Source organism: Sinocyclocheilus rhinocerous, unplaced genomic scaffold, assembly GCF_001515625.1.
Source record: "Sinocyclocheilus rhinocerous isolate Xijiao unplaced genomic scaffold, SAMN03320098_v1.1 scaffold358, whole genome shotgun sequence".
NCBI lineage: Eukaryota > Metazoa > Chordata > Actinopteri > Cypriniformes > Cyprinidae > Sinocyclocheilus > Sinocyclocheilus rhinocerous.
Window position 1 is genome coordinate 244,163 of NW_015650700.1, and position 26,815 is coordinate 270,977.

The 26,815-nt window shown below is 37.1% G+C and overlaps 1 protein-coding gene across 1 annotated transcript in view; it reads right to left on the minus strand.

The window, feature by feature from the left end:
* Positions 1–17,845, minus strand: part of LOC107712334 (phospholipid phosphatase 4-like) — a 98,115-nt gene extending 80,270 nt beyond the window's left edge. Inside the window, exon 1 of the mRNA XM_016517558.1 lies at positions 17,429–17,845. Coding sequence (XP_016373044.1) covers positions 17,429–17,517 — 89 coding nt within the window. The 5' untranslated portion in view covers positions 17,518–17,845. The remainder of the gene's footprint in view (positions 1–17,428) is intronic.
* Positions 17,846–26,815: the final 8,970 nt, after the last annotated feature.

Genomic DNA, 26,815 nt, shown 5'->3' on the forward strand with positions numbered 1-26,815 from the left:
CTGCTTCATACTACGACGTTAATAAATCTTTAATACATTAGCTCATCCATGAACATGATTTCTGCCCGAGTCCCATCGGATTGCTTCGGCTGTGGGGATGAAGACGACAACTCCCATGATTCCACACTCTGTCACGGCGTCATCTAACGACGCCTTTGTTTCTTTGTTTGTTTTGAATACGCGCCCTCTAGTGGCAAAAAATTACATATTATGCTTTTAAGCGAGATACGAAGAACGGGCCCCTGTTCTGTTCTGTCCTTTGCTGGTTATTGTTTGTTGCGTTGCTCTCTGCTCCTGGATTCTTTGTTAAGTTGATTAAAATTTCTCCTTGTGGATTATTCTCCTTTGTCGTGCATTTATACTGTACCAACCCATTACAATCATTTAATATTTATATTTTTCCACAATATTCATTTACCATTCATGTGGAAGGAAATGCTATCCACATGTTTGTTAGGCATTGAGAATAAATGTAAAGATAATTTGTTTGATCACAATTAAACTCCACAGAGCTAGTTTTTATTTAGGGCCCCATGAAATCTATTTTTCCCCTAAATACTGTTTTCCCTTTTATTTACTTATTTTTCCATGGATTCAGTGTTTTATGATTCAATACAAATTTATCATAAAATGGTGTCTAATTAAATGAATTAGTAAAACTTTTACAATTTAATCAATCTTTTAAAATGTAATGAAAACATTATGAATTTACAAGAAAACATTGCATTTATTTATGTCTGTCAAATAAGATGCTGCACAACAGCACTGTATAACTGTATACATTAATGAAAAAATACCTTAGTTGTATGATATTCCTTAAAAAATATTATTATTACTTGAGAATTACATTTTAGTATAAAAGAGTAATATTTCTGTCATAATTTCTTCAGGTTAGACTGGACTTTTATTTTGATGAGTTGGAGAGTGAAGGTCTTTAAGTTTTACTTTCAGTTTCAGTGTGTATTTGATTTGCAGATGCTAAAAACACCATGAGCGTCGCGTGTGTTTGAGTTCATTCATACAGAGACACGCAGAACAAGCAGAGTTAGCCTATTAATCGTTCAAAGTCCACTTATGTTATTCTGCGTGCTTAATATGCGTTTTTTTCTTTCTACATGTTATCTTAAGGGTTTTTCCCATTATTTACATTTTAGATTTAGTATAACATTATAATACCATTATATTTTTACTTTTTTATAATTTAAAGAAGAAACCAATCCGATGTATAGTTGAGATTTGAGGCTTAATACTATAGAAAAGCACTAAAGGTTTTTCAGTTAGAGTGTTTTCAGCTTGTTTATTTTCATATAAAATTACAGCATGCAGTTGCATAAAACAATGGTATAAACATCATCCAATCTAAATTGTGATAATCGTAATTAGTAATTGCAATTACAATTTCAAGGGAATAATCGACAATTATGATTTTTGTCATAATCGTGCAGCCCTACCAAAGCTTATCATCATTATTGACATAAATTTTATCGTGACTCAATATGATATTGTTTTACCACCCAGAAAGTGCCGAAAGTCAGAGCCAGTCTGCAGATTTGAGTAGGCAGATTCCATAGGAAATCGCGTAGTGTATGATGGTCACAGAAACATATTTTTTAGCTTCAGTCTATAATTTAATCCAGATGGAGGATATTAAACATGTTCGATATTTTGCGTTGATTTTAGAACGCATATTGTTTTCTTTTGTCATGCGTCTCCTAGCAACAGTGTGCACGTTTCTGCATGAATTTGTTGTGATCGGAACACGATTAATGTAATAATTTTAACGAAAAAATTATGTTTTATTATAGCTTTTGGAGCAAGGACGCCGCCATCTTGCAATACCATAGCATGTGACGTCACGGGGTTGGTTTGCTCAGTTGGCCACTGAAGTAATATAAGCATTTCTTTACTTTTTGAACACACGCTTGTTTAGAAATAGATTAATATTTTGATTGTCATTTCATGTAGCATACAACAAAATTTCGTGTCTCTCATAAAATAAAAATAAATCTCTCATAAAATAACTGTATTTTTCACAACTTACCCTTCACAGTTTCTTGTAATCTTGTAATGTCATCTGTAAGGTTCTGTTGATGGAGTAATCCTGTGTTTCGTGTCTCTCTAGTATACCTCTCATTTGCATGCGTGCACACAGAAACGATCTATCACAATCAAATTAACGCAATTAACGCAGGGGTGGAGCTATCAATTATAGCAACTGTAATATTGAATGGCTATACTCAGTGATTAAATATTAGGATAAAAAAAACTATTTCCTACAGACATCAGTAGCATTGGTATCAGTGATACTCACCTTCATACATGAAAAAGATGCCACTAAACAAATATTTAAAAATATACTGTGTTTATGTTGTTTCTACATTAATTTGAAGATTGAATGTGAAATTTTTGCAATATAAAAGTATACAGTATTTTAACCCATTTGTGCCCAAATTTTTCTGAATGTTTTCATGCATATAGTCATGTTAATAGTGTCCTATGTGAACATGTCCTGCATTTATTTTCCCCAGGTTTTTTTTTTTTTTCTTGAAAATTGTATTTGAATGTGCGGCAACTATAGTTGCCGGTGGGCAAATATGTTGTATGCACCACTTCAATGACAAATTTGAATAGGTGGAGAGCTTTTGGCATCTAACTCAAAATAACTGCTGTCAACAGATAAATCTTTATTCATAAACAAATTTATCATGCATAAAAGTCGAAGAACATTTGATGCAAACCCAAAAAAAGTTGCATCTAATTTATAATCTCTTGAATATGAAAACACAACAAATCCATTTGTCTTAAAGTGGTGGAACATAGTGCAGAACAAAGCGCAGCCATTATGTTGCCCCAACAGGGTATTGTGTATCAAAAAGTTAAATGAAAATAAATAAATACAAATAAATAGAATGAAGAAAATATTACATCTATATAATAAAAAAGGTATACCTGAAAGAAACTTACGCATTTAACTGTTTGGTTACCAACATTCTGAAAAAAATCTTCTTTTGTGCTCAACAGAAGAAAGAATCTCATAGGTTTGCAACTTGAAAATGACACAATGATGACACAATTTCCATTTTTGGGTGAACTTTCCCTTACGTAAGCAGTTTTAGTATAAGTAGTCTACAAGGAGTACTGCAGTGATGGTACAAGTAGTTTTATAAATTTACATAAACATATTTGCATACTGGAACTTCTTTGGTAGGTGGTTTTCAATCATGGTTCCAGGGAACACATTTTATATGTCTTATCTGAAACACGCAGTTCATGGAGCTCTCTCCTAATGAGCTGATGATCTGAATCATGTATGAGTGATCTGAATACAAAAGTTGTGTCTCATTTCAATGTCTGTGCCCTCCGGAGGTCACATTTGTTGGCCGCATACATCATCATGTCTCATTTCAGAAAAACAGCCATTATAAAATTGACTGTTATTCCTCGTGAGGTGTAATTAGTTTGGAATGTAATTACTTTGGGATCTAATGGTTTAAATCAAAAATGGCTATCAAATGGCTTAAAGTCACCATGGAATCAAAATGGACAGTTCTTATGTATTTATTTATTTTTTATAAATAATAGCATCGCAACTACACAACCTGCAGGCTAAAAGTCATCTTTCTTTTAATCTTTTTTTTTTTTTTTTGATTAGTTACAAGACTTAGTGCCCATAAGCAAAGATGGCAGGTATTATCAGGATATACACTGAACAGAGGGAATATGAACAACTTTATTTGGACACAGGGCGAGATCGGGAGAACACAGGTGAGTAATGCGAGTATAACCAGAATGAGCAGTGAATAGATGAAACATAGAACAGTCCTTCTCTTACAGATGGAGACGGAGAAGCACACACCTCAACAATGGAATCCACAGGTAAGTCGTTACTGGAAATAACTTCATGAACAGACATAGGGGTACCAGGAATCTTAAAAGGAAAGCGCGGAGACCAGGTAAGTGGGTCTTTCTTAGTTTAAGGCTAGACGCTGCCTGAGGCTGAGGTGTGTGCTTAAATAGTTTGCTGATGACATCGATGATTAATGACTAGTGCAGGTAGTTAATATTCGGGTGACGTTGGGGAGCACTGAGTAGTGGAGGTGAGAGAGCCTGGCCAATCTGTGACAGATATCAACCTGCACACCTCAAGGGGATCCCAGTTGAGAATTTGGCATTGAATGGGGATGCTAGCAGATAGCTTTCTCCAGGCATTATAGACCTCCTGGAATGTACATTTAAAATCAGGATGTAATGCAAATAAACCACAGAATACCCTTAAACCTCGCTTTGCCTGTCTATTATATCTACAATAGATAATGGACCCTAATCCTGAAAAAAAAATCCTGTGTGACCTTGGGTGAGAGCTATTAAGCATTCTGGTTTTATAGGGTACATTTATATGACAACAGTGTACTAAAAACTGAAAGGTTTGCATTTTGAAACGTTTCAAGTACAGACAACACTGCAGTCAAAATGATCCCCATTTACACGGATCTGCAAAAATGACTAAAACACTGTATTATTCATGCCAGGCCAATAGTTTGTGATGTCACTTTGTAAAGTAACACTACACGCCTGCGCACATACCTATAGACTGAACAGATATGCATGACATCACTGTTTTCACAAATTCGTGTTGTTTTGTAGTTTACACGGTAGGGCTGGTCCGAATACCTTTTTTTTTTAGCTTCGAAGCTTTGGTAGTAATTAACACAGAATATTCGAAGCTTCAGAGGGAGGGGGCTGAACATATTCTTCTCTCTAATAAAGGCAGGAATCTCTGTGTGTCTGTCTGTCTGTTTGCATTTTTATTATGTCGAGAATAGGGTTGTGACGGTGAGGAAATTTTCCCACCGGCTAATCGACGTGTGACAACACGGATAATACCAGTATCAACGTGGGGGCAGGGGCGTTCCCTCTTTTCCTCGCTTTCCTTCGCTTTTTAATAGCTTGTAAAAGCGGCGTGCACATTTTACTTTCACTTTCAAATAGCGGCAATTCAGCGTAAATGAACAATTGTTCATTTTTAACTCGTTTGAATTTTCCCTCTTTTGCTCGTTTTCCTTCACTTTTAAATAGCTTAAAAGCGCCGTGCACATTTTACTTTCACTTTCATTTTCGAATTAGCAGCAATTCGGCTTGAATGCAACAACCAACTACAATGTCAAACTCACTTTAGCCTATATATAAAACAGAACTTTTATTAACAAAACAAATAAAAATAGGTTACACCATGCTATAGGGCAGGCTATGCCTAATATAAAATAACAAATTACTTACATAACTCACATAAAGTTTAAATAGGTATAGCCTACAAAACTGGAAATAAGTAAACGTAGCCTATAATATATAACCAAATAAATAAGAAACGTAGAACGTTTATTAGCAAAACGAGTAAGAAAGCTTGGAGGCACGGCATACACCTTGATGTCAAATAAATAAATTACACAAAGTTTAAATAAAGTAAAAATCAGCAAACACTGTGGAACCAATTAAATAAGAAACGAATGTTTAAAAAAACTTCCAAAATCACCTTGGATAAACGGCAAAAGTCAACAGGCTTTTCAAAATCCAAAATACTGCCAAACAGATGCTTTTGCATTTCGTTTCGATACTAAATCATCCGTGATCATCTTGTATCTTGTCTGTCTCACCTCACTCTTCTTGTCAGTCAGCTCGACTCACTCTCCTCACTGGAGAAATGAAATCTGATCTGTGATGCAACTGTCATTCAACTGAATTGAGCAGCCGCGTTCAGTTTTTAATTGTAGTGCCTGTTCTTTTACTGATAAATAAAGAATTAATAAACTTTTAATAAACTACAGAACAGTGCGAGTCGGAAGCGGCGCGCCTCATGCTAGCAGGGCTTATATGCTCCGAGAGCAGACACTGTACTAGTGATACAAAACACAGGTCTGTTAAGAGCAATACTTTTAATATAGACAAATTATTATTAGGCTGGGTTACTGTACGTTTTTTTATGACTGCCGTATTCGCAAGTATTTTCCAAGCAAATTAAGTGCACGTTTTTATCATGTGTAAAATTACTAATTAACATGGCGGATAAAAGCAGCTCATTTTTTACACCAACAATATTCTATAGGCTACTACTTACAGAACTTTTACAGACTTTTACAAATGCAAACTTGATGTGCTGTTGTGGTAGGCCAGTTTCAAATAGCATATTTGGCACACTGCCTTTGTCTTGTCCTCACTCAATTTAAAGTGCTCCCACACAGCTGAGGTCTTCGGCATTTTTGTCATCTCTTCCAGATGAACTGAATCATGATGTTCATGACGTTCACGCATGGGCGATTCATATTCAAGCGCAAATGAGAACCGTTTCGCGGGGGATGCCAGGTGTTGGAAAAAAAAAAAAAGAATGTTCGAATCTCAAAATTGAAAGTCAAATGCCAACCAACCGAACGAATATTCGAATAATCGAATATTCTGGTCCAGCCCTATTACACGGAGAAAAACAGTATTATTCTTAAAAACTTGCACTTTGAAACTCATTTTCAAAAGTTTGCGTTTTCAGGCCCCGAAAATGCTGCCGTTGTGTGAATGAATGGCCATAACTCATATAAAATGTTATGTTTTTAGTTGAAACATTGTCCAACCACGACACCAGCAGGTAAAGTAACAGCGGGAGTCCGCGTCTCTCTGACCTCCACTGAGCCCATTGAGTTTTAACAGACCCCCTAAAGCGTGTGGTGAGTTTGGTGGGGGGTAATTGAGAATGAATGGGGGAAAATCACGCGAGAGGAGACAATGCCTCCATCGCGATATGATTGGATCTGACTGGTTATGTTCGGCTGTGATTGGTGCATGCAAAAAAAAATCCCACCTCTTGTGTTCATGCGCATTCCGCTTTGCAAATCAGTCTGAATAAACAAAATGGCATTAATAGGAAGACTCATTTAAAAAAGTAAGTAAACAACTCACACACTTATTGATATATAATCACTTTGTTACATCAAAATAAGACTTAAAATGGCCTGAAAACATGATCGGGGGTTTTAGTGAGTAATTAGCTTGGTCAACCAAGAACATGTGACTGGGAAAGGAATTTACACTTGATTTTTTTTTTTTTTTAAAGGACTTTGCCTCTTCATTTCAGAACACCACTGCACACCACTGCTACATACATATAAAATGAAATAAAATCTCTCATATCGTGGTCATATTGCCCACCCGTCCCATATTCCACCATGAGAAATCTGGTCACCCTAACCCCAATTTTACTTTAACCTCCATCCTGAAATGTGACATTGACAGAATACAATAGATCTCTTAGTCACCACTTTCTTCCCATCACAAGAGCCAATTTGGAACACACTATATGTCCAACTTTATGAGCAACTTTATGCCCAATAAATAGGCACTTTATGCCTAACCAATGCTGCCTTAATGGGGTCATATGATGTGATTTAAATTTTTCCTTTCTCTTTGGAGTGTTACAAGCTCTTGGTGCATAAAGAAGATCTGTAAAGTTGCAAAGACTAAAGTCTCAAATCCAAAGAGATATTAAATATAAAAGTTAAGAGTCAACCTCGCCTACCTAAAATGGCTCGTTCTAACACACCCCCACGTCTACGTCACTGTGTGGGAAGATTTGCATATCTCCGCCCAAATGTTCACGCAAAGAAAGAAAGCGTAACTTTTATTCTCGCTGTAGTATTGTTGCTGCCGCCATGTCGTGAAGACGCTGTGTGTTTCGTTGTGAAAGTGAGCAACGCATTTTATGGAGGACGAGGACTGTTTCCTGGGAGAGTAGCCTACAATGGCGGTGTCTGTGTCTACAAAGTGGGGCAATTCCAACTTTGCAAGGACAGTGGTGCTTCTGAATTTGCCACTGACGATTCAAATGCAAGTTTTGAGCAGTGTAGAGTAGCACTTGTTGTTTGTCGTTTCTCCGATCACAAATGCAGACATGGTTTTATGTTTACCCAGTGCAATACGCAACGCAATGCGTAAAAAGACAGTATAAGTAATTATAATCAGTAATTATGTCCCCACAGGATGCAACAAATGCCTCGTTTATAATGGGTTTTACTGGTTTTGTCTCGTCGCGCCGGGACACGGCATCACAGTATGGTAAGGGGCGTAACATTTCAGTCACACGCTTGAGGTATTCGGCCAATCACAATGCACTGGATAGCTGGCCAATCAGAGCACACCTCGCTTTTCAGACCGATGAGCTTTGTAAAAATCGACGCGTTTCAGAAAGGCGGGGCATAGAGGAGAAACAATAATGTACATTATGTGGAAAATAATGTGTTTTTTTAACCTTAAACCGCATAAACACATTGCATTACACCAAATACACAAAATAGTGTTTTTTTTTAGCAACGTCATATGACCCCTTTAAAATTTGGTCAAAAGAAGTCAAATTTTAGAACAACCTTTGCAACAAGAGCAACTGTATAAAGCTTTTAATATGTCTTAATTCTCTCCTTCTTTTTCAGAATGTTATCAACAGAACTCGTTATCAGAACTTATCAGAACTCTGCAAACACTCTTTAAATTCAAAAGAGAAACCTCAAAATTTTTATTTACATTTTTCCACAAATACATTTTATTAATGGTGCTGTGATAAGTAATGGATTTGGAGAAATTTAGCATTACATCACTTGCTCACAAGTGGATCCTCTGCAGTGAATGGGTGCCGTGAGTGTCCAAACAGCTGATAAAAACATTACAATAATCCATAAGTAATCGCCATGACTAATCGATCAGTTCATGTCTTGTAAGGTGAAAAGCTGCATGCTTGCAAGAAACAAATCCATCATTACAATACAAGCATACATCATTAAAGCATTTTATCTTTACTGTCAATAAACAAAAATCGGCACAGTGCCACTACTGCTCTCAAAAACAAAGTTTATTAAAATCACAACGTTTCAACCCTAAGGTCTTCGTCAAGCATTTTATCTTCAGTCAAGAATCAAAATCATGAGAAATCTGTTTAGATCAAAGTATCTGTTGTTAACTGATTATTGTGCACAGCTAGAAAACAAGACATACGCTGATTACCAAGACAGTCAGCCCTATTACAGTATTTCAAATCTATCTAATCAAATCTAATACATCATGTTTTAAAAAAAGACAAGGTAGCCATGTATTTATAACAATTTATGTCTACTGGTGTGGAAAACATTCTGAAATTTTAAAATGTCAAAGTGAGATTTTTTTGAGAAGTCACTGCCTTCACCTTACCGACTGACTGGCACTTCGGAATTGTGACACTCTCACTGCTTGCTGTGCTCTTTTGTCAATCCCACAATCCCCCATGCAATCCTGCCGCTCACCTCCACTCCATGCCAGTGGACATGAACTGTAAATAAACATTCCTCAAAACCACAGCATCCCCTAATCTGCAGGTGGTTGAGCTTCTCTATAACTGAAATATTCTCTATAATCAGTGAAGGTTTAGACACCTCAATTCGATTTTATTCCAAGTCAGGAAGAAAGACCTCGTCAAAAAAAATTTTTCAATACATACATTTTTTTTTCTTATTGATTCTTATAAATGAAAAATGAAAATGTATTCCGTATTCCTTATTGTGTTTTATTAACAAAGTGTCCCTTTTATTCAGCAAGAATGAGCTTAAGGCACATTCTCTTAGAAAAAACACTAGTTCCAAGAATGCATAATCACCAATTTGGAGAGCAAAAGAAATGTCATCACATTGACTTGCCAGATGAGGGGGTCCTCAGAAAGAGAGAGTTGTGCGCTTCACTATTTGACCAGCTCTGGCACAAACTGACTGATGCACTGGATCTTTAGCATCGTGAGCAGATATTTTTGGTCAAACCCCTCCTTGAGCAGAAGGGCCATGTTTTAAAAGATTAGTTCACCCAAAAATATTAATTCTGTCATATGTATCAATGAAACACTTTCTTAACATTAATAAAGTAAAATCTGAAATGCCTCTTGTGATGTGAAGAAAAAAAGAGTCCTTAAAAATTCATTTCAAGAACAGCAGCGAACAGTAGTGAAGAAGCCTGGTGTCCTGCTCTGTTGTGTAGGTTTTACTGAGATCCTCACTGATAACCCTCTTAATCTCCTAGTTCACTGATGATTATTGCTGTGATGGAAAAAATATTGTACAATATGTCCAACCCGAACAGCCTCTCAACAAGCACTTTACCCACACTCTGTTACCCAACAGGTCAAACGGCATATATTATCTTATATATTAGAATAGAGAATAAACATAGCAACAGTGACGCTTTTAGATGTGATGAAACACCCACTCAACCACCACGGCTTTAGCACAGACACTGAGAGTAGCCAGTCATGCAAAATCACTCAAAAGAGAACACTCTGTTAAAAGACACCATGCAATCAAAATTGGAATTTTGTGGCTTTTCATCTTGTCCTGTTAGCTTTGAGGCCATCAATGTTCCAATGTACAATAAAAATTGACAAAACAAACATATTTCACATGGTCATATCTTTAAGTTTTACAGTATACAACTAGCAGCAGCAAAAAGCAATTGAGGATTTGGCTAGGCTGTAATGCAAACTAAAGCCTTCAACATGCAGTGTTCTTCAACTCTAGTCATAGGTGGAGGGTTAACCAACTACAAACATCATAAACCTGTCTTTTTAAGCAAGTACCAGATGGGTGTCATGTAGACTAATAAAAAATGTTTAATAGGACTGAATTTGCATTTAACGTGATCGCAATTTAATGAAAACATTGTAAGTTGCTAATTATAACATTTTCATTTCCATGAAATACAAACAGCGAATAAATTATATACAGAAAGGGAGCAAAGAACATTATCACTAACTTCGATCTATCGTGAGTTTAAGCACTCTCCAAAAAACAAAACTATCATTATAATCACTGAAGCTGTACGTACATCTGCACTTGTTTATGATGAGAGAATTCACAAAGTCCAGAATTCAGTCAGCAAATGCGCACACTAAGCAAAACTCCATAGTTTCAGCGATGACTCATCTGAACGCCTCTGATTGGCCACTGCATTCATAATCTCAACAGAATCATGTGTGATTGGTTATAATGCCCAACGCTGTAAAACCACTGTAAGGTGCAACATGAGCAGATCTTAATTTAATGCTGCAATTGACACTTTTCATTCATTTTCACTTTATTCACAACAGTCGTAATAGATTTAGTTTAATTGTGCAGGTTCATTTTTGTCAGATTTCTGTGGCATTTTTTTTTTTTGCCCCAAGTCCCTGTGGCCACCGCCTCTGACTCTAGTCCTGGAGGACCAGTGCCCAGTTTTTTAAATGAAAAGCAATGCCTTTTCATTAAATTTCATGCAAACTGGTGTCAACATGGATTCTATTTAAAGTACTAAAGTATTATTGTAAACTTAAATTGCAGACAAACACATGCTTTCATTCACTGGAAAGCATTTGTCTAAAATTGCATTTTCTGCCATGGTTTAAAAGCAAAATCACACTCTCATGGTGTGGGGTTTAATAATTATTTTTAAAAAAATAATAATTATTAAGCTAAAAGGTTTCACTGATACAATAAAAAGGAATACAAAAATAGTGACTATAATAGCTGTTGATAAGATCTAACTTAGTTCCAAATAGAGTTAAGGTACATGGGCTCGGGCTGCAATTATGAACAAACTCAAAGTCAGACGCACTCGGGGGGACTCGACACAGACTCAGACATTTTGGACTCAATCCAGACATTTTGGAATCCACGTCATGTGTAACATGAAAGATAAAAATGAGTATGTCTAAAAAATTCGATAACAAGACATGAATAAATGTTTCCCACTCAAACTCAATTGGTTAAGGACTTGGGCCCAACACTAGTTCCAAACACTCTACTATTACAATAACTCTAATATGAGTCACATGGTTCTGTCAAGCAAGATGGCAGCATAAAGTGGCATGACTCATTAAGTCATAAAATTTATTTGAACACATTTACTCCACACTTTTTACCAAAACCAGTGTCGCTGGTAAGCAGAGTGGGCGAGTTAGGTATAGAAGGTCCAAATGTCATCAATTACAGAAACAAAAACTGATTTGAAAAACACTGTGAAAGCTGTTAGAAAAAGAATAGATGAAGAAAAAGGTGCCTCTCCAATGTGATAGATTGTCAACCCATGGCTAGTCAGTCACACAGGCATGCAATACAATGAACATTTGGACACCCTGTGGAATCACATTATCTAAAAACCGAGAGCGTTACAACAATGTCAGATTGATTACACTGAGAGAAGCAATGTCCAGAATAGGCTATCCTAAATGGATGATGTGTACACTGGCATATTCTTGCAGACCCATTATTCAATTCTATTAATGGAACCAAATGTCATTTCCTAAAAAATGGAAACAGCTTTTTCTCAATTCACAACTCTGCTTGAGCAAACTAAACTGTAATACAAAGTTCAGCAAAGGGCAAGTGTATAGTGTGGGCATGGTTGGTAAATGGTCTTGGAAAATTGGGGTCTTCCCCCTAGTTTCCCCTTTGGAAATTAGTTTGGATACATAGTTGCCAAACAACTTTCAAGGCACCTTACAAACCAAAATCTTGGTTTAAGATGGTCTTCTGATTTCACATGATTAATCCTTTCTGATCCCCCCTCCCTTTTAATAAGATAATGCTGCACATTGTATTCTGTGTTATTTGAAATGGTCAGTTACTAGGAGATGTAGTGAGCAGCTTATTCTATGGCATTCCAGGGCCCCTTTCTGACTGTCATAGTGGAGAAGGGTTTGCTGCATTTTTATTGGATCGTGGTGGACTAACAAACAAATGTCCATCAGATAAGGCTGCTAGGACAACTGCCAGATTCCCTTTAGAGGGCAAGAAAAAGACCCCTAGTAACAGAACTGGAAAGGTCAGGACATTTCATTGGTCTTCTAAGGAACTAACTGCCCTTCACTCATTATGAAACTCATTCCTAAGGATTAGTTTGGGACCACCATAAAAATGACTTGAACTCTGGATGCAGCACTGATTGGGACCCAGTGATAAAACAAAGTGGGGCCACAAAGATCTATCCAAATCCATTCATAGCTATGTTTGGAAACCTAAAAATCAATAGAAACTGCAACACATCCACCTCAAACTTGATCAGAGAAATAATTATTCCCATTGACAGCTATTTGAAGTTTAAACAGTCTACACAAATGCAACTGTTAACATACAAATTAATACATACATGATCAGTTTCAATCTTTTTTTCTTTTCATGTTTAGTCTCTATGCTTTCAGATCATTGCCAAAGATATTCTGGTGGTTGTTTGGGAAGTGAATAATGCACAGGTGAAACTTTAAAGACACTGTTCTAATGGCATGCTTTAGATTAGTATACTAATGAGTTTCACATGGGGAAAGAAAGGTGGGCCACACTCTGGCAACACCTCTAATGCCAACAGCTAATCATAACACTGAAATAGATACCCCTACGACTGCAATCTCCTCCTCATCAGAAAGGGATAAATGTACCCTTTCAACAAACTCTCTCAGAGTCTCAGGTCTGTAAGGGGAGAGACATTACAACTACCGTATTGGCCCGAATATAACACGACCCTGATTATAAGACGACCCCCCCTTTTTCAGATGTACCTTTTGGAAAAAGGCTTTTTAAAAACCAAATCTTGTTTTTTCTCAGTAAAACACATTTTGTCTTCAATTATTTTCATATTGCATATTTTTCCTATTTTAATTTTTGTTTTGAAAGTATGGTAAAAACTGGTAAAATGTACCAAAAAAATATCGTCTTATATTCGGGACAATACGGTAAGTTCTGTGTTGATCAAGTATGAGTCTCTGGCCTAGAGAGCAGAAGACATTCACAACCAGGTTAAAGGGATAGTTCACCCAAAACTGAAAATTAGTTTCTGAAATCTTTCAGACGAACACAATCGCAGATATATTTAAAATTGTTCTGGCTCTTCCAAGCTGTATAATGGCAGTGAATGGTGCCCCTGTTTTTGAAGCCGAAAAAAGTGCATCCATCCATCATAAAACTACTCTACATGGCTCCGGGGTGTTAATAAAGGCCTTCTGAAGCGAAACCATGCATTTGTGTAAGAAAAATATTGATTTAAAAAAAATAAAATAAAAAAACTGTAATCTCCAGCTTCCGGTCACTCAGACAGGCGCATTCATGACAAGGCGCTCGAGCATATGACGTAGGCGTTGCGGAAGGCGCGACGTAAGCTCCGGGAAGAAGAGTGTAGTCTCGCGAGAACCAAGTTTTGTTTACAGCACAGGGAAACCACGTGAACTACATCTGTAGTTTGTGCCGCTGCCGCTGCAGCCTCCTCCATCTCTAGGAGTTCCTGGTCGGTATACTCCAGTTCAAACAAATATGGCTAGGCAAAAAACTCATTCTCCTCTTGCCTTATATCGAAATCCTCCAGCATTTTTCACTCAGAATCTTAGTTTTTTTAGTACTAGTTCGTGACAGATGTTTTGTTTTTCTTTCTCCTCTGTGCTTCCGCGTTTGTCACTTTCTCCCCGGAGCTTACGTTGCGTCTTCCTCTACGCCTACGTCATACGCTTGAACGCCTTGTCGTGAACGCACCTGCTTGAGCGACCAGAAGCTGGAGATTACGGTTTATACATTTTTAAAAATCTATATTTTTCTTACACTAATGCATCGTTTCACTTCAGAAACACCCCAGAGCCGTGTGGAGTAGTTTTATGATGGATGGATGGAGTTTTTTCGGCTTCAAAAACAGGTGCAGCATTCACTGTCATTATACAGCTTGGAAGAGCCAGGACAATTTTAAATATAACTGCGATTGTGTTTGTCTGAAAGAGGAATGTCAGATACGCCTAGGATGCCCTGAGGGTGAGTACATCATGGGCTAATTTTCATTTTTGGGTGAACTATCCCTTTAAGCTCCGGCCAGCAAACCTTCAGGTCTACTTTCATCTGTGTGTTCCAGATTGCTTTGTTCCAGTGCTTCATACGCAAAAGGCTGCTGGAACAGATTCCGGCTTGTTTCCCACTGCACTGTTACCCAGAACAACAAGTGGAAGATGACAACCAGTGGAATAACTGTTTTCAACATAGTCAAATAGAAACTTTGAATGTAAGAAGTTCCCCCCAAATTTTTTATTCTGTCATCATCACTTACTCATTCACTCAACATCATTTCCCCTTAACTTGTACCAAACCTGTATGGCATTCTTTCTGCTTAGAAACACAATAAGATGATCTATTTTGACAAATAATTCAACCAATTTTTCCATACAGTTAAACTCAGTAAAGTCTAAAACAATGACATCATTGTGTGAACAAAAAATATAATAATAATAGTAATAATAAGCAGAGACATTTTTATTAATACCATCATTTGTATTCCAGAAAAGAAAAAAAAAGTAATTACATTACAATATTGGGGTGAACTATTCCTTTTAATATATGGTTTAATACAAAAAAATAAAAATAAATAAATAAATCTTTTTCACTATAGACATATCTTGTGATCAGCATTCAGAAGGCATGCCGTCTCCTGATGGCTGATATCTCGGGGCAAATCTGGACCAGGTCATGGAATTGCTGACAGGCAGCAGATGTTGTGCTTGGAGGCCAGCTTTTCTACTCATGGACTCATATTGTAAAGACAATGAGTTTCATTGGATTCCTGTTGCAGCAGACAACACCTGGCAGTTATAAAATAATCATGTGCCAGAAAAGAGAGCAGATATTGTACAAATGTGCTAACATTTACTATATTGGGTTACACACGAAGAACGCCACAATCAAACCTGAATATCAATACACCACAGTAACAACTTAAAGAAAATGAGAGTGGCACTTGCCACAAAGCTAGAGTGTTGTGAGTGGTTGTCAGGGTATTGCTTTCAGTTGCTAAGGTGGTTTGAGTAGATGTTATGTTGCAAGTGTGTTCTAGGTAGTTGCTAGGTCGTTACTTCCTGGTTCAAATCACAAATTTTTTTTTTCTGAAGATGACTTGGAATTTTCCTTTTTTTAAATCCTCAAGGTATCATTCATGCCCATAGCACAAACGTTGCAGGATGAGTCATGAGTAGTAATAGTGATCTTTGCTTTAGTAAACACTACTGGCAATCATCATCTACATCAGGCAGCCAGGCTGCTCTTTAATCAACCGTGAAACGTTTACCTTTTTTTCTGTTCTTTCTAGGTAATATGTTATATTTCTGTGTAATGTTTCTTTGTTCAAGACAGAATTAAGTTCCCAGTTCTAACTATACAAAAAAGGGTGACCTAAGGCCAGATTTCCTCTGGTCTAAGACATCACATTTATTCCCCCTGTGCTTTTGACACATGCATGCACATCCACATTTTCCTCTTTTCACCATTAATTTCAGGAGGCATGCACACATTGCTTAGGTTTATCTGAACATTTATCTGCAGTTATTTCAATCAAACCATGGAATAAACTGAAAAGCACAGCTGATTACATTTCTGTGAGCAGACAGTACTGTTCTAGGGACTGAAAATTATTTAGCATGGCAGGGGGCCATTTACCCAAAAGATTAATTAAACTACAGCAAGTCTCAGGCCTTATTTCTTTAAAACCTCACCCAAACCATCTCATTTCATTATTGCCAACATATTATAACAGTAAGTCATCTCAATAGGACATCAGCTCTTGCTAGCTAACGCAGCCTTATTAAAAAATAAATAAATAAAAGAAAGGTACTATATATTTCATATCAGAAATCCTTGAATTAAGAACCCCAACAACCTGTTTGCACACAAAGCACGAGACTGTCTCTTGCTATAGACAGAATTTCTCATCTTGTTCTTTCTGCAGGTTATGTTGGTGCTTGCCTTTGTACCATGCATTTCAAGAAATCTCCTTGGTAACACTTACTTGAATCCTGTATGTAGCCATTAAATGATTTCATAATCTTATCATATAAATTGTAATCCCTTAGATGGTTACATGTTTACAAATAATTGTAATCTATAACACTATCGTTTTATTTATTTATTTTAACTACATTAGGCTATGAATAAATAAGTATGTTATGACTGTGGGTATAATTATTTACAATAACAGCTTATAAGGTGCATTATAAAGTATTATCAATGCATTAAGAATGCTTTTAAAATCCATTAAAGTATATACAATCTGCAAGTAAAGTGTTACCCTCTTTTATACGCTCTTCTTCGCCTTGATTATTCAAGATACATTTGATAAACTATCAAAACTTTGAAACACCCGATCAATCGGATATACCATTGAGTAAAGAAAATAAGTCATACACCTCAAAATCTAAATAATTATGCTGCTTTAATATTAGGCTATTATTTATTTACAAGTATACCATTTTAATTGGATGGGTATCTTTGATATTTAAGCCACGTTTCCACTACCGCGTCATATTTTTCACTATATATTGCACAGCTTGCATATGACATTGAATTGTAATGTGCACGCATATGAAATCAAATGCAGGTAGCCTACTTACACAAAAACTCCAAAGAGCAGCAATCTTATGGCGATCTCCAGCGCCAGATCACGCACGTATTTCCTTCGGTCTGGGGGAGACATCTTCATGTTGTTCACACAATCGAATCTTGACTGAAAGAAACCAAAAGCAGAAACCAGAGAAGTCGGTGGTAGTCCACTATTGTCCTAAATACGCGACACACTTTGCAGCTGTCTGTCGCTTTGTGTTCCTTTGGAAAATCCCCGGTAGGCTACTGCTGAAATGCCCCTTGTTGCACTACAGTTGTAGTATGTACAGTACGCGAGTGCTATTCCTTTTGAAGGTGCAGACAAATCCTGAAGTGCATGAGTGAACGCGGACGCGTCTGTGAGCTGGACCGAACCAGACAACAGCATCTAAGCCAGGTGATGCTCTCTGATGAAAGTGTCTTGAGATGAAGTGGGCGCTCGCTCTCTCTCTCTCTCTCTCTCTCTCTCTCTCTCTCTCTCTCTCTCTCTCTCCCTCTCTCTCTCTCTCTCCTTGAGATTTACATTACCATGGCTATAAGGCCAAATAATGATTTTTTTCGTTTCATTGCTTTGGATCTTCAACTATGTTGTATTTGAGTCTCTAGACTGTTAGTGTACCATAGTAGGAACTGTGACTAATTCTATAATGACGATTTCATATGGCAATAGCTTACTGAAGTATTACCATATTTGTGATTGAAATGTTCTGAAATTAATTTCTGAATATACATTGCATCTAATTATGCATTAAAATATGCATTCATACTCAGACACAAAACAAAAAGCAGAACTCCTATCATTCATCAGGGGGAAAAAAATGTCCTGATTAGACTGGTTAGATAGGGACTTCACAAGTATCATATTACATACTTACCATATCACAATTATATCATTTAGGCTACCAAGGAACATGTGCAAAAAAAAAAAGGGATACTTTTTACAGTATTTTTACAGTATGTTAAAAGTACTTACTGCAGTAATAACAGTAAAATATACTGTACGTAAGAAATTAGCCGTAAACCATATAGTAAGTAGTAAATAGCAATGGCGTAGGCAGAATTTAATTTTTGGTTGGGCATTGGTAAAATTGAGTGGGCGCTTTTACTTAGGGTTCTTCACTACCCTATACTTATCTCCATAGCCAAAATCAAACTAAGAGACTCAATATTCGAGCCATTTCAATCTTCTGTTCTTTTTTTTTTTTTTGAAGCAGAATACGTACTTAAAGTAAAACACCTGCAGTGCTTTTTTTTTTTTTTGAAGCAGAATACGTACTTACAGTAAAACACCTGCAGTGTGTGTGTGTGTGTGTGTGTGTGTGTGTTTGTGTATGTGTGTGATTTCTGTCATGTATAGCTGCTGACCATTGCATGTGACAGACTCATAATTTAATTACATCAATTACTGGATTATTCATTTTGAAAATAACTTCAGTAGTAAAATTTGTGTTTTTTACTTTCAGTTTATTTTACTTTTCAGTTAATCTACAACAATAGTAAAGTGCTCGGTACAGAATTTAATTAGTGCTGCTGTCAAATAACAGGTCAGGTGTTTATGTGGAGATCACAAGAAAAGGAGGAAGAAAAAAAATAATGCATGGCCTCCTCCAAGGCTTACCTGCTCTTGATCTGGACTGGATCACATGAGACTACAGAATGATCCAAGACAACTGGGTTCTCCTGAGTTAAAGCAAATTTTTTTAAAGTAATATTTTTATAGAATTTTGTTTAACATTGCTTGCTGCTCAAAAGGCAGATTTTCTAATACACAATTGCAAAAGTACAACTGAGCAACTCACAGGCGCGAAATGTCTTGGACAGCCTTGCTAATTGCCTAACGCAGATGTTAATCAAACTCATCAATCATTATCCAAAAACACTTTATTAATTTATTTTATTTTATTTTTCAGGATTTAGGATGTTATAATTGTGTTTGTTATTATTTTAAAATCAATGAACAATACTTTCAATAAGATATGTGCAAGGTATTTACCATGGTACCATGTCCACCGTGGTACTACTATGCCGTGAAAATAAATAATGCAAAAATCCAATTGGTCTTACTTTCCTAGGATTCATGTTTCGATGCATTTACATAACTACTGTGTAATAACAACCTGTACTGTATAAGAAATTATTGGTCCCACTTTATATTAGGTGTCTTTAAATACTGTATACTTAATTATAAAATAATGAATTGTTAGGTACAATGTACCTATTGTGTTCATGTTGAATTGCGCTACACTTTTGCTGCTATTGAGGTGGGATACAGGTAAGGTTAGTATTAGGTTTGGTGGTCTGGTTAGGTTTAAGGCGTAGAGGTAGTATCAACATTGTAATTATAGATGTAACTACAGAAATTAATTACAGATGTAATTACAGGACGGTACATTTTTGGAGTTTTCAGTGTGAACACGCCACTTGCACTACTTGGACTATAAAACAGCATAGAATAATGCATACGTTTGTGAACTAGGACGCACGTATTGCCTTATTTATTGTAACCAAAAATCAGTCTTGCTTGCTATTTTCCCATGCACCTAATGGACATAAACCACTGTAACAGATGAAGGTGGAGAGACCACACATCCCTGTGCATTTCTTCATGTTGCCTATTAGTAAAAGAAGAAAGGACAGAAACTACTGCATGGAGACAATGATGGAGAAGCCCAGAAGATCTGAGAACTAAACCTGCAGGCAACAGCACAGCTTTGTTCCCACTTCATACATCCTCATGAATATTTTACGCGATGTTAAAACAGACATTTATTTATACATTTAATAATGTATTAAGCAGTGTCTCCTTCCTGCTTCACCACAAAAGATAAAGAACTTCTCAAGGACATTTTATCGCAAAGATTCCATCAAAAGATTTTCAGTGTTGCAAAATACATGTTAGAATGTGATCGTTTATCAGGTTCATGCATAATTGTGTATCCTCATGTTTAATTGGTGAAGGCTAATGTCAGTTCCACTGCTTTTTACTCCCTCAGATTCTCACATTCCTGGGCCCATTTTCTGTCACCTTTAAAATGTAATGTACAAACTCTCATTATCTACATTATCTACCTGTTTTAGAGCCTCACTAATCAGAAATAGGTCAGCACTTTGTACAAAACAAATCAAAGTATAAAAAATATATATACTTTTGAGGATATCTACAATTTAGCTAGTGGTATGGTACAAAGATAAAGCTGACACATTAAAAATATTATTATAAATACTTTAAGACAGGTTTAATTACTTATTGCCATTTAGGAAACATTTTCCATTCAAAGTGTCAAGTAGGCAATTGCAAGGATGCTAAAATATCACAATGCTGAGAGATCAGGTTTTTGTGATCAATCACCTTTACAGGTTATAATCTAGTAAATATTTAGTCTAGTTCACACTTTTTTGTGTCTTTACCTGCATTTTTGTGTTTAACAGCACAAGCGACCTTTAACGTGTTGCCTAACTGTCTAACCAGAGTATATTTTAAAAAGCTACCACCTCATGCTGTTTCTGTGGAGGATTTTTATTGGTCAAAATATGAATTGTTCAAGTATAATCATTATGAATATAACCATTTATGTATCAAGTTATTTTACTATTATAATCATGTATCTGCCTGTGTGCAGACAGGCCTGCATAGGAATGGTATATATGTCTGTATGAGGGGCAGACATATGGTGGGGCTGCATGTCCTGTTTTGACATTAGACAAAATATATGATGGGGCCCTTACTTTCACGGAACATAAAATTAAGGCTTCCTGTCTGCATCTTGGTAGCAGACTGGAAACACAGCCAAAAAAGGTAAACCATAACAAATATGTATGAAATATATTGAACATGCCTAGAGGAAGAACTGTATAAAAGAGTGTACAGACACAGATTCGGGAGATTCTCTGCAGATTATCTCTAGACTGCATTATCTCTGATAATAAAAGTCTATTTTTCTGGCATCAAAACCCCAAGACTTCGAGAGTGATTCTTCATAGAAACCGCAGGAGCCACCACAAATTGGTGTCACGGACAGGATTGGAAAGGAGCAGGGGTGGAAGACCACTTTGGGCTGGCTTGACGAGCAACACGGTGGCCACTAAACAATAAGGTAAGCAGATTTTGCTTATATAATTAGTTAGTGTTGTTTGTCCGGTCTGCCCTTGGTGGTAAGAACACTCGAAAAATGCTCTTCCAAATTTAAACAAAACAAAAAAAACAAATAGAGAGACAAAAAAGGGGGTGCATGCAATGATCTGTGTTTATTGTTAAGTGGGCCTTTTGACGGATAGCAATAAACGTTAAGCAGATAAAGCATAGGGAAGCGCGCAAAGTCCTACGGCTAGGCAAAAATTCCTGCTGGGTACTGGTTTTTTACTGTGTTGAGGAAGTGTATCAGTGAAAGAGCGAGTAGAACTGACAGGTCACTCAGGAAGAGTGTAGTGTAGTCTGTTTTAATGTATGTGTCTGTGTCTGTTTCTGTGGGAATGACTGTGGTTGTATGAGAAAATAAATAAATTCCGTATCGGGTGGGTAAAAGCTGCGCACCCCTCCTGGACCGTCCCTTAGGAGGGGCCTGGCAGAGTGTTGGACGCAGCTAGTGCCGCACCTGAGAGGGATGAATGAATGTATGAGCCCTATAAATAAAGGAACAAAGGATGAATGTATGAGCCCTGTGAATAAAGGGACTAGAAGGAGTGAATGTGTTTAGAAAAATTGTTTCAATAAAGACTGGGTCAAGATTTCGGCATTGTAGATTTTTCGTACATATTTGAATGCATGTATTGTGTGACGTAGATAGGGAGAATATTTAGGAGACTAATGCAGTTCAGATAGTAGAATATAATAGAGGTATATACCCTAAGTTAAATAATTAAATTGCTGATAAAATAATTTTATAACAGAAACAAAGAATATATACATATAGGTCTTAGTTATTGGTTGGCACTTTTGGATGCTAAGTGATCAAAAATAGGATTTAGAGTATAAATTCACTTTATAATATATTGAAAATGTGCACACGTATGTGTTATAATAAATACTAGGCTTAAAAGTGCATGATACAGAAGAAAAGAGGAGAAATTGGTTAAAAGAAGTAAATTAAGTTGGGGAGAATATACAGTAAGTTAAATTATTGTATAAAAATATATACTGAGTTTAAAATATAGGATTGTCACATTATAGGAAAAATTATGGCAGCCACTCCGGTGGAAATATTAGGATTAAAATATCCATTGTGTAAAGAACTGATAGACAAACTCTCAAGCAAATGGCAACAGAGAACTAAAAATATGATGACAAAATGGCCAGAGGAAGGGACATTTTTATGTAGCATTGTGTAAGGAAATGGAAACTCTGATAAAAAATCATAAAACTAAAGTAAATAGTAAAAAAAGAGAAAAGAGAGAAGTAAAAAGGGAAAAAGACAAAGAAGTGCTAGCCTTGTTCAAAAAGGAAGGAGAAGACTCATTGAAAAGTATAAAACAGGCAAGAAAAATACTAAAAGAGGCAGACAAAGAAAAAAGAAGAGTTATTTTCTAAACCACCCCCATATCTGCCCCCAGAGGGACAGTTCCCAATACTTAAGGGTACTGTAGAAGTGTCTGGAGAAATGCAAATGGAAGGACAAGTAGAATTGGAAGAAAAACAAAAAGAACCAGATGTAAGACCAAAGAGGCGACAGAATAAAAAGAGTGAGGGATATTTACCTTTAGATTGTTATAAACAGGCACGCACAGCATTAGAAATGATGAAAGCAAACTATGAAGGAAAAACAGGAAATGAGGAAACGTTAGAGCAGATGAGGAGAGAAGATAAGGAGATTGAAACACAGGCAGAGGCTATGGAAGCAGAAATAGGAAGGAAAATTTAAGAAACAGAAAAATTAATACAAGATGCAGATAAACTGTTGAGAGATAGAAGTAAACTATTAGAAAGCAGAGAGGAAGTAAATGAAGGGGAGGAGTCATCATTTGATAAAGGAACATGGGGACAGGGAAGAGAAAAAGGAAGACTTAGACCACTGGCTGCACAACTCCCAATTTTAATTAAGGGTACACAGGGACAGTATGTCCCCTGGGCCTCACATGAGGGGCTGGGGCTGGTCACTCGCCTCCCAGACATCCATGAGGGGGCTGGGAAGTGGATTAAGGTGTTTGAAGAAGAAACTATGGGCAAACTTTTAGCTGTGGGGGACATTAAAGCACTGCTGGCAAAGATTATAGGAGGGGCAAAAATGGAAGAAATTCTTCAAGCATCCAATCTGGACAGAGCTGTGGACTCTCACTACATGGATGGAACTGTTTTTGATGCATTCCGTCCAGCAGTGTGGCAGGCACTGCGTGCTGAGTACCTGATCAGCCTGGACCCTAAATCATTAAAGGGAGAACAGCTGGGGGAAACAGAAAATCCAACCACATATGTCCAGAGACAGCTGAAAAGATGGAAGCAAGAAACTGAAGGGAATCCAGAAGGAGACCCATTAATGGCAACATTGTTTAGAAATGCTGTGATTGATGCTATGCCACAAGCTGTAAAGAGCAGGCTGGAGGATGTGGTCGGCTTAAACTCTAAAACACACAAAGAGTTCTGTGACCATGTGTCTCATGCAGTGGAGCAATACAGAAAAAATTAACAGAAGCTCAAGAACCAAGAGAAAGAGCTAAAGAGAAAAGCTTCAGTAAAGAAAGAAGAATCAGGAAAAAAATGACAGTGATGTCTCCAGTAAATGCTTCTCCACCAGCTATTCAGCCAAGCCCACCCACATCAGTCCTTCCAAATGCACACCAGATCCCTGTACCCATCATTAATGTCTATACTCAACAACCAGGGCCAATGGGATGGAAAAGAAAACCAGTACAAAGAGGACAGAGAGGAAGAGGCAAGCCTTATACTGGTCCTCCAGGAGGGTGCTGGGGATGTGGACAACTCGGACATAACAAAAATGACTGTCCACACCAATCCATGGCAACAGCCACCTAGGGGTGGAAGGGGGGAGAGTTGGCAGCAGCCCACCCGGGGTCCAGGGGTGCCCAGAGAATCCTATTGGGGAGAGTCAGCTTCCAATTCAAGAACCTATTCTGCAAATTAAAATAGAGGGAAAGACCACACCAATGATGGTAGACACAGGAACTGTTTATACTTGTGTGAATTCAAATTATGCATCACATCTCCCCTTGTCTGGAAAATTCGATAGGATTTGATAGGATAAAAGACAATAGGATTCTCGGGACAAATGCAGCTAATTCCAATGACAGCTCCAGTGTGTCTACAAACCAAAAATAAAAGTGTAACCATACCCATTCTTGTATCAAATCAGACTCCTGTTAATTTGTTAGGGAGAGATGCATTATGTAAATTAGGGCTACAAATTTGGTGTTCTCCTGAAGGAGTATATATAGACACAATAGGAATAGAAACTCAGATGATGGTTGTAGAGCCAAAAGCAAATGTTTATTGGATGGGACAGATAGAACAAGATGTGAGACAGACTATTAATAAATGGGGAAAGTTTATTGAGGCACAGATTCCTGAAGCAAAGTTGCCTAAATCAGAATTTCATTGCACAATGATATATGATCCTGAAAGAGATGAAAAAAATTTAAAAGAAGTGGAGAACTGAAGGACAAAAAATTGAAATAATCTCACAGCACATCATAATAGGTAAACAGGGAGCAGCTTTGAGTATACCTGAATGTGAATTTGTGAAAAAATGGTTCAATTTAACAGATTCTGTGCCACATGTGTCTGTATATGTAGGAAAAAACTGGGAAGCAAAAGATCTAGGACCAATGATGAAAAAGGCAGAACAAAGCAAATGGGAACCAACAGACATGGCAACAGCCACCTAGGGGTGGAAGGGGGGAGAGTTGGCAGCAGCCCACCTAGGGTCCATTACAGGGCCCAATAAACCCGTGGGGAGGTCCAAATCAAGGATATTAGGGGTGCCCAGAGAATCCTATTGGGGAGAGTCAGCTTCCAATTGTAACAACTAAAGCTGATCAAGAACCAATTATGCAAATTGAAATAGAGGGAAAGACAACACCAATGATGGTAGACACAGGAGCTGTTTATACTTGTGTGAATTCAAATTATGCCTCACATCTCCCCTTGTCTGGAAAATTCGCAAAGACAATAGGATTCTCGGGACAAACGCAGCTAATTCCAATGACAGCTCCAGTGTGTCTACAAACCAAAAATAAAAGTGTAACCATACCCATTCTTGTATCAAATCAGACTCCTGTTAATTTGTTAGGGAGAGATGTATTATATAAATTAGGGCTACAAATTTGGTGTTCTCCTGATGGAGTATATATAGACACAATAGGAATAGAAACTCAGATGATGGTTGTAGAGCCAAAAGCAAATGTTTATTGGATAGGACAGATCGAACAAGATGTGAGACAGACAATTAATAAATGGGGAAAGTTTATTGAGGCACAGATTCCAGAAGCACAGTTACCTAAATCAGAATTTCATTGCACAATGATATATGATCCCGAAAGAGATGAAAAAATAGAGAAAAAATGGCAGGAAGAAACTGCAGGACAAAAAATTTAAATCTCACAGCACATCATAATAGGTAAACAGGGAGCAGCTTTGAGTATATGTAACAGATCATGTGTCTGTATATGTAGGAAAAAATTGGGAAGCAAAAGATTTAGGACCAATGATGAAAATGATGAAAAAAAGCAAATGGGAACCCTGACAAAAATTACATCACATTTTTTTGTGCAACCAGTTTGATGGGAATTCCTCAGAAAGTAGTTATCAGTCAAAAGAAACTGACACAGATGACTACAACATCCGAATTGATAAACAATACTGAGACTGAACTATTTAAGGAAGTAGAGCGTCAGGTACCAACTGAACTATGGTCTCAACATGATTCAGATGTAGGATTGATAAAATCAGCAAACCCAGTGAGAGTACAACTTAAGCCAGATGCACGTCTGCCCAGAAAGTCACAATACCCCTTGCGTCCTGATGCTGAAACAGGTATAAGAAACACTATTGAAGGTTTAGTGAAGGCAGGAGTATTAATAGAAACATCTAGTTATTGTAACACTCCAATTATGCCTGTAATCAAAGCAGACAAAAACAGATGGCGTCTTGTTCATGACCTACGAGCAATCAATGATATAGTAGAGGATTTGCCAGCTGAGGTACCAAACCCGCACACGTTACTGACGAATGTCCCTCCTGATGCTAAATACTTTACAGTAATTGATCTCTGTTCAGCCTACTTCAGTGTTCCATTAGCAGAGGAAAGTAGATATTTATTTGCATTTACATATGCGGGTAAACAGTATACCTACACCAGAATTCCTCAAGGGTTTAAACATTCGCCACATTTATTTAATAAAATCCTTAAAGCTGATTTAGAGGATCTTATGATAGACAGTACTCTGTTACA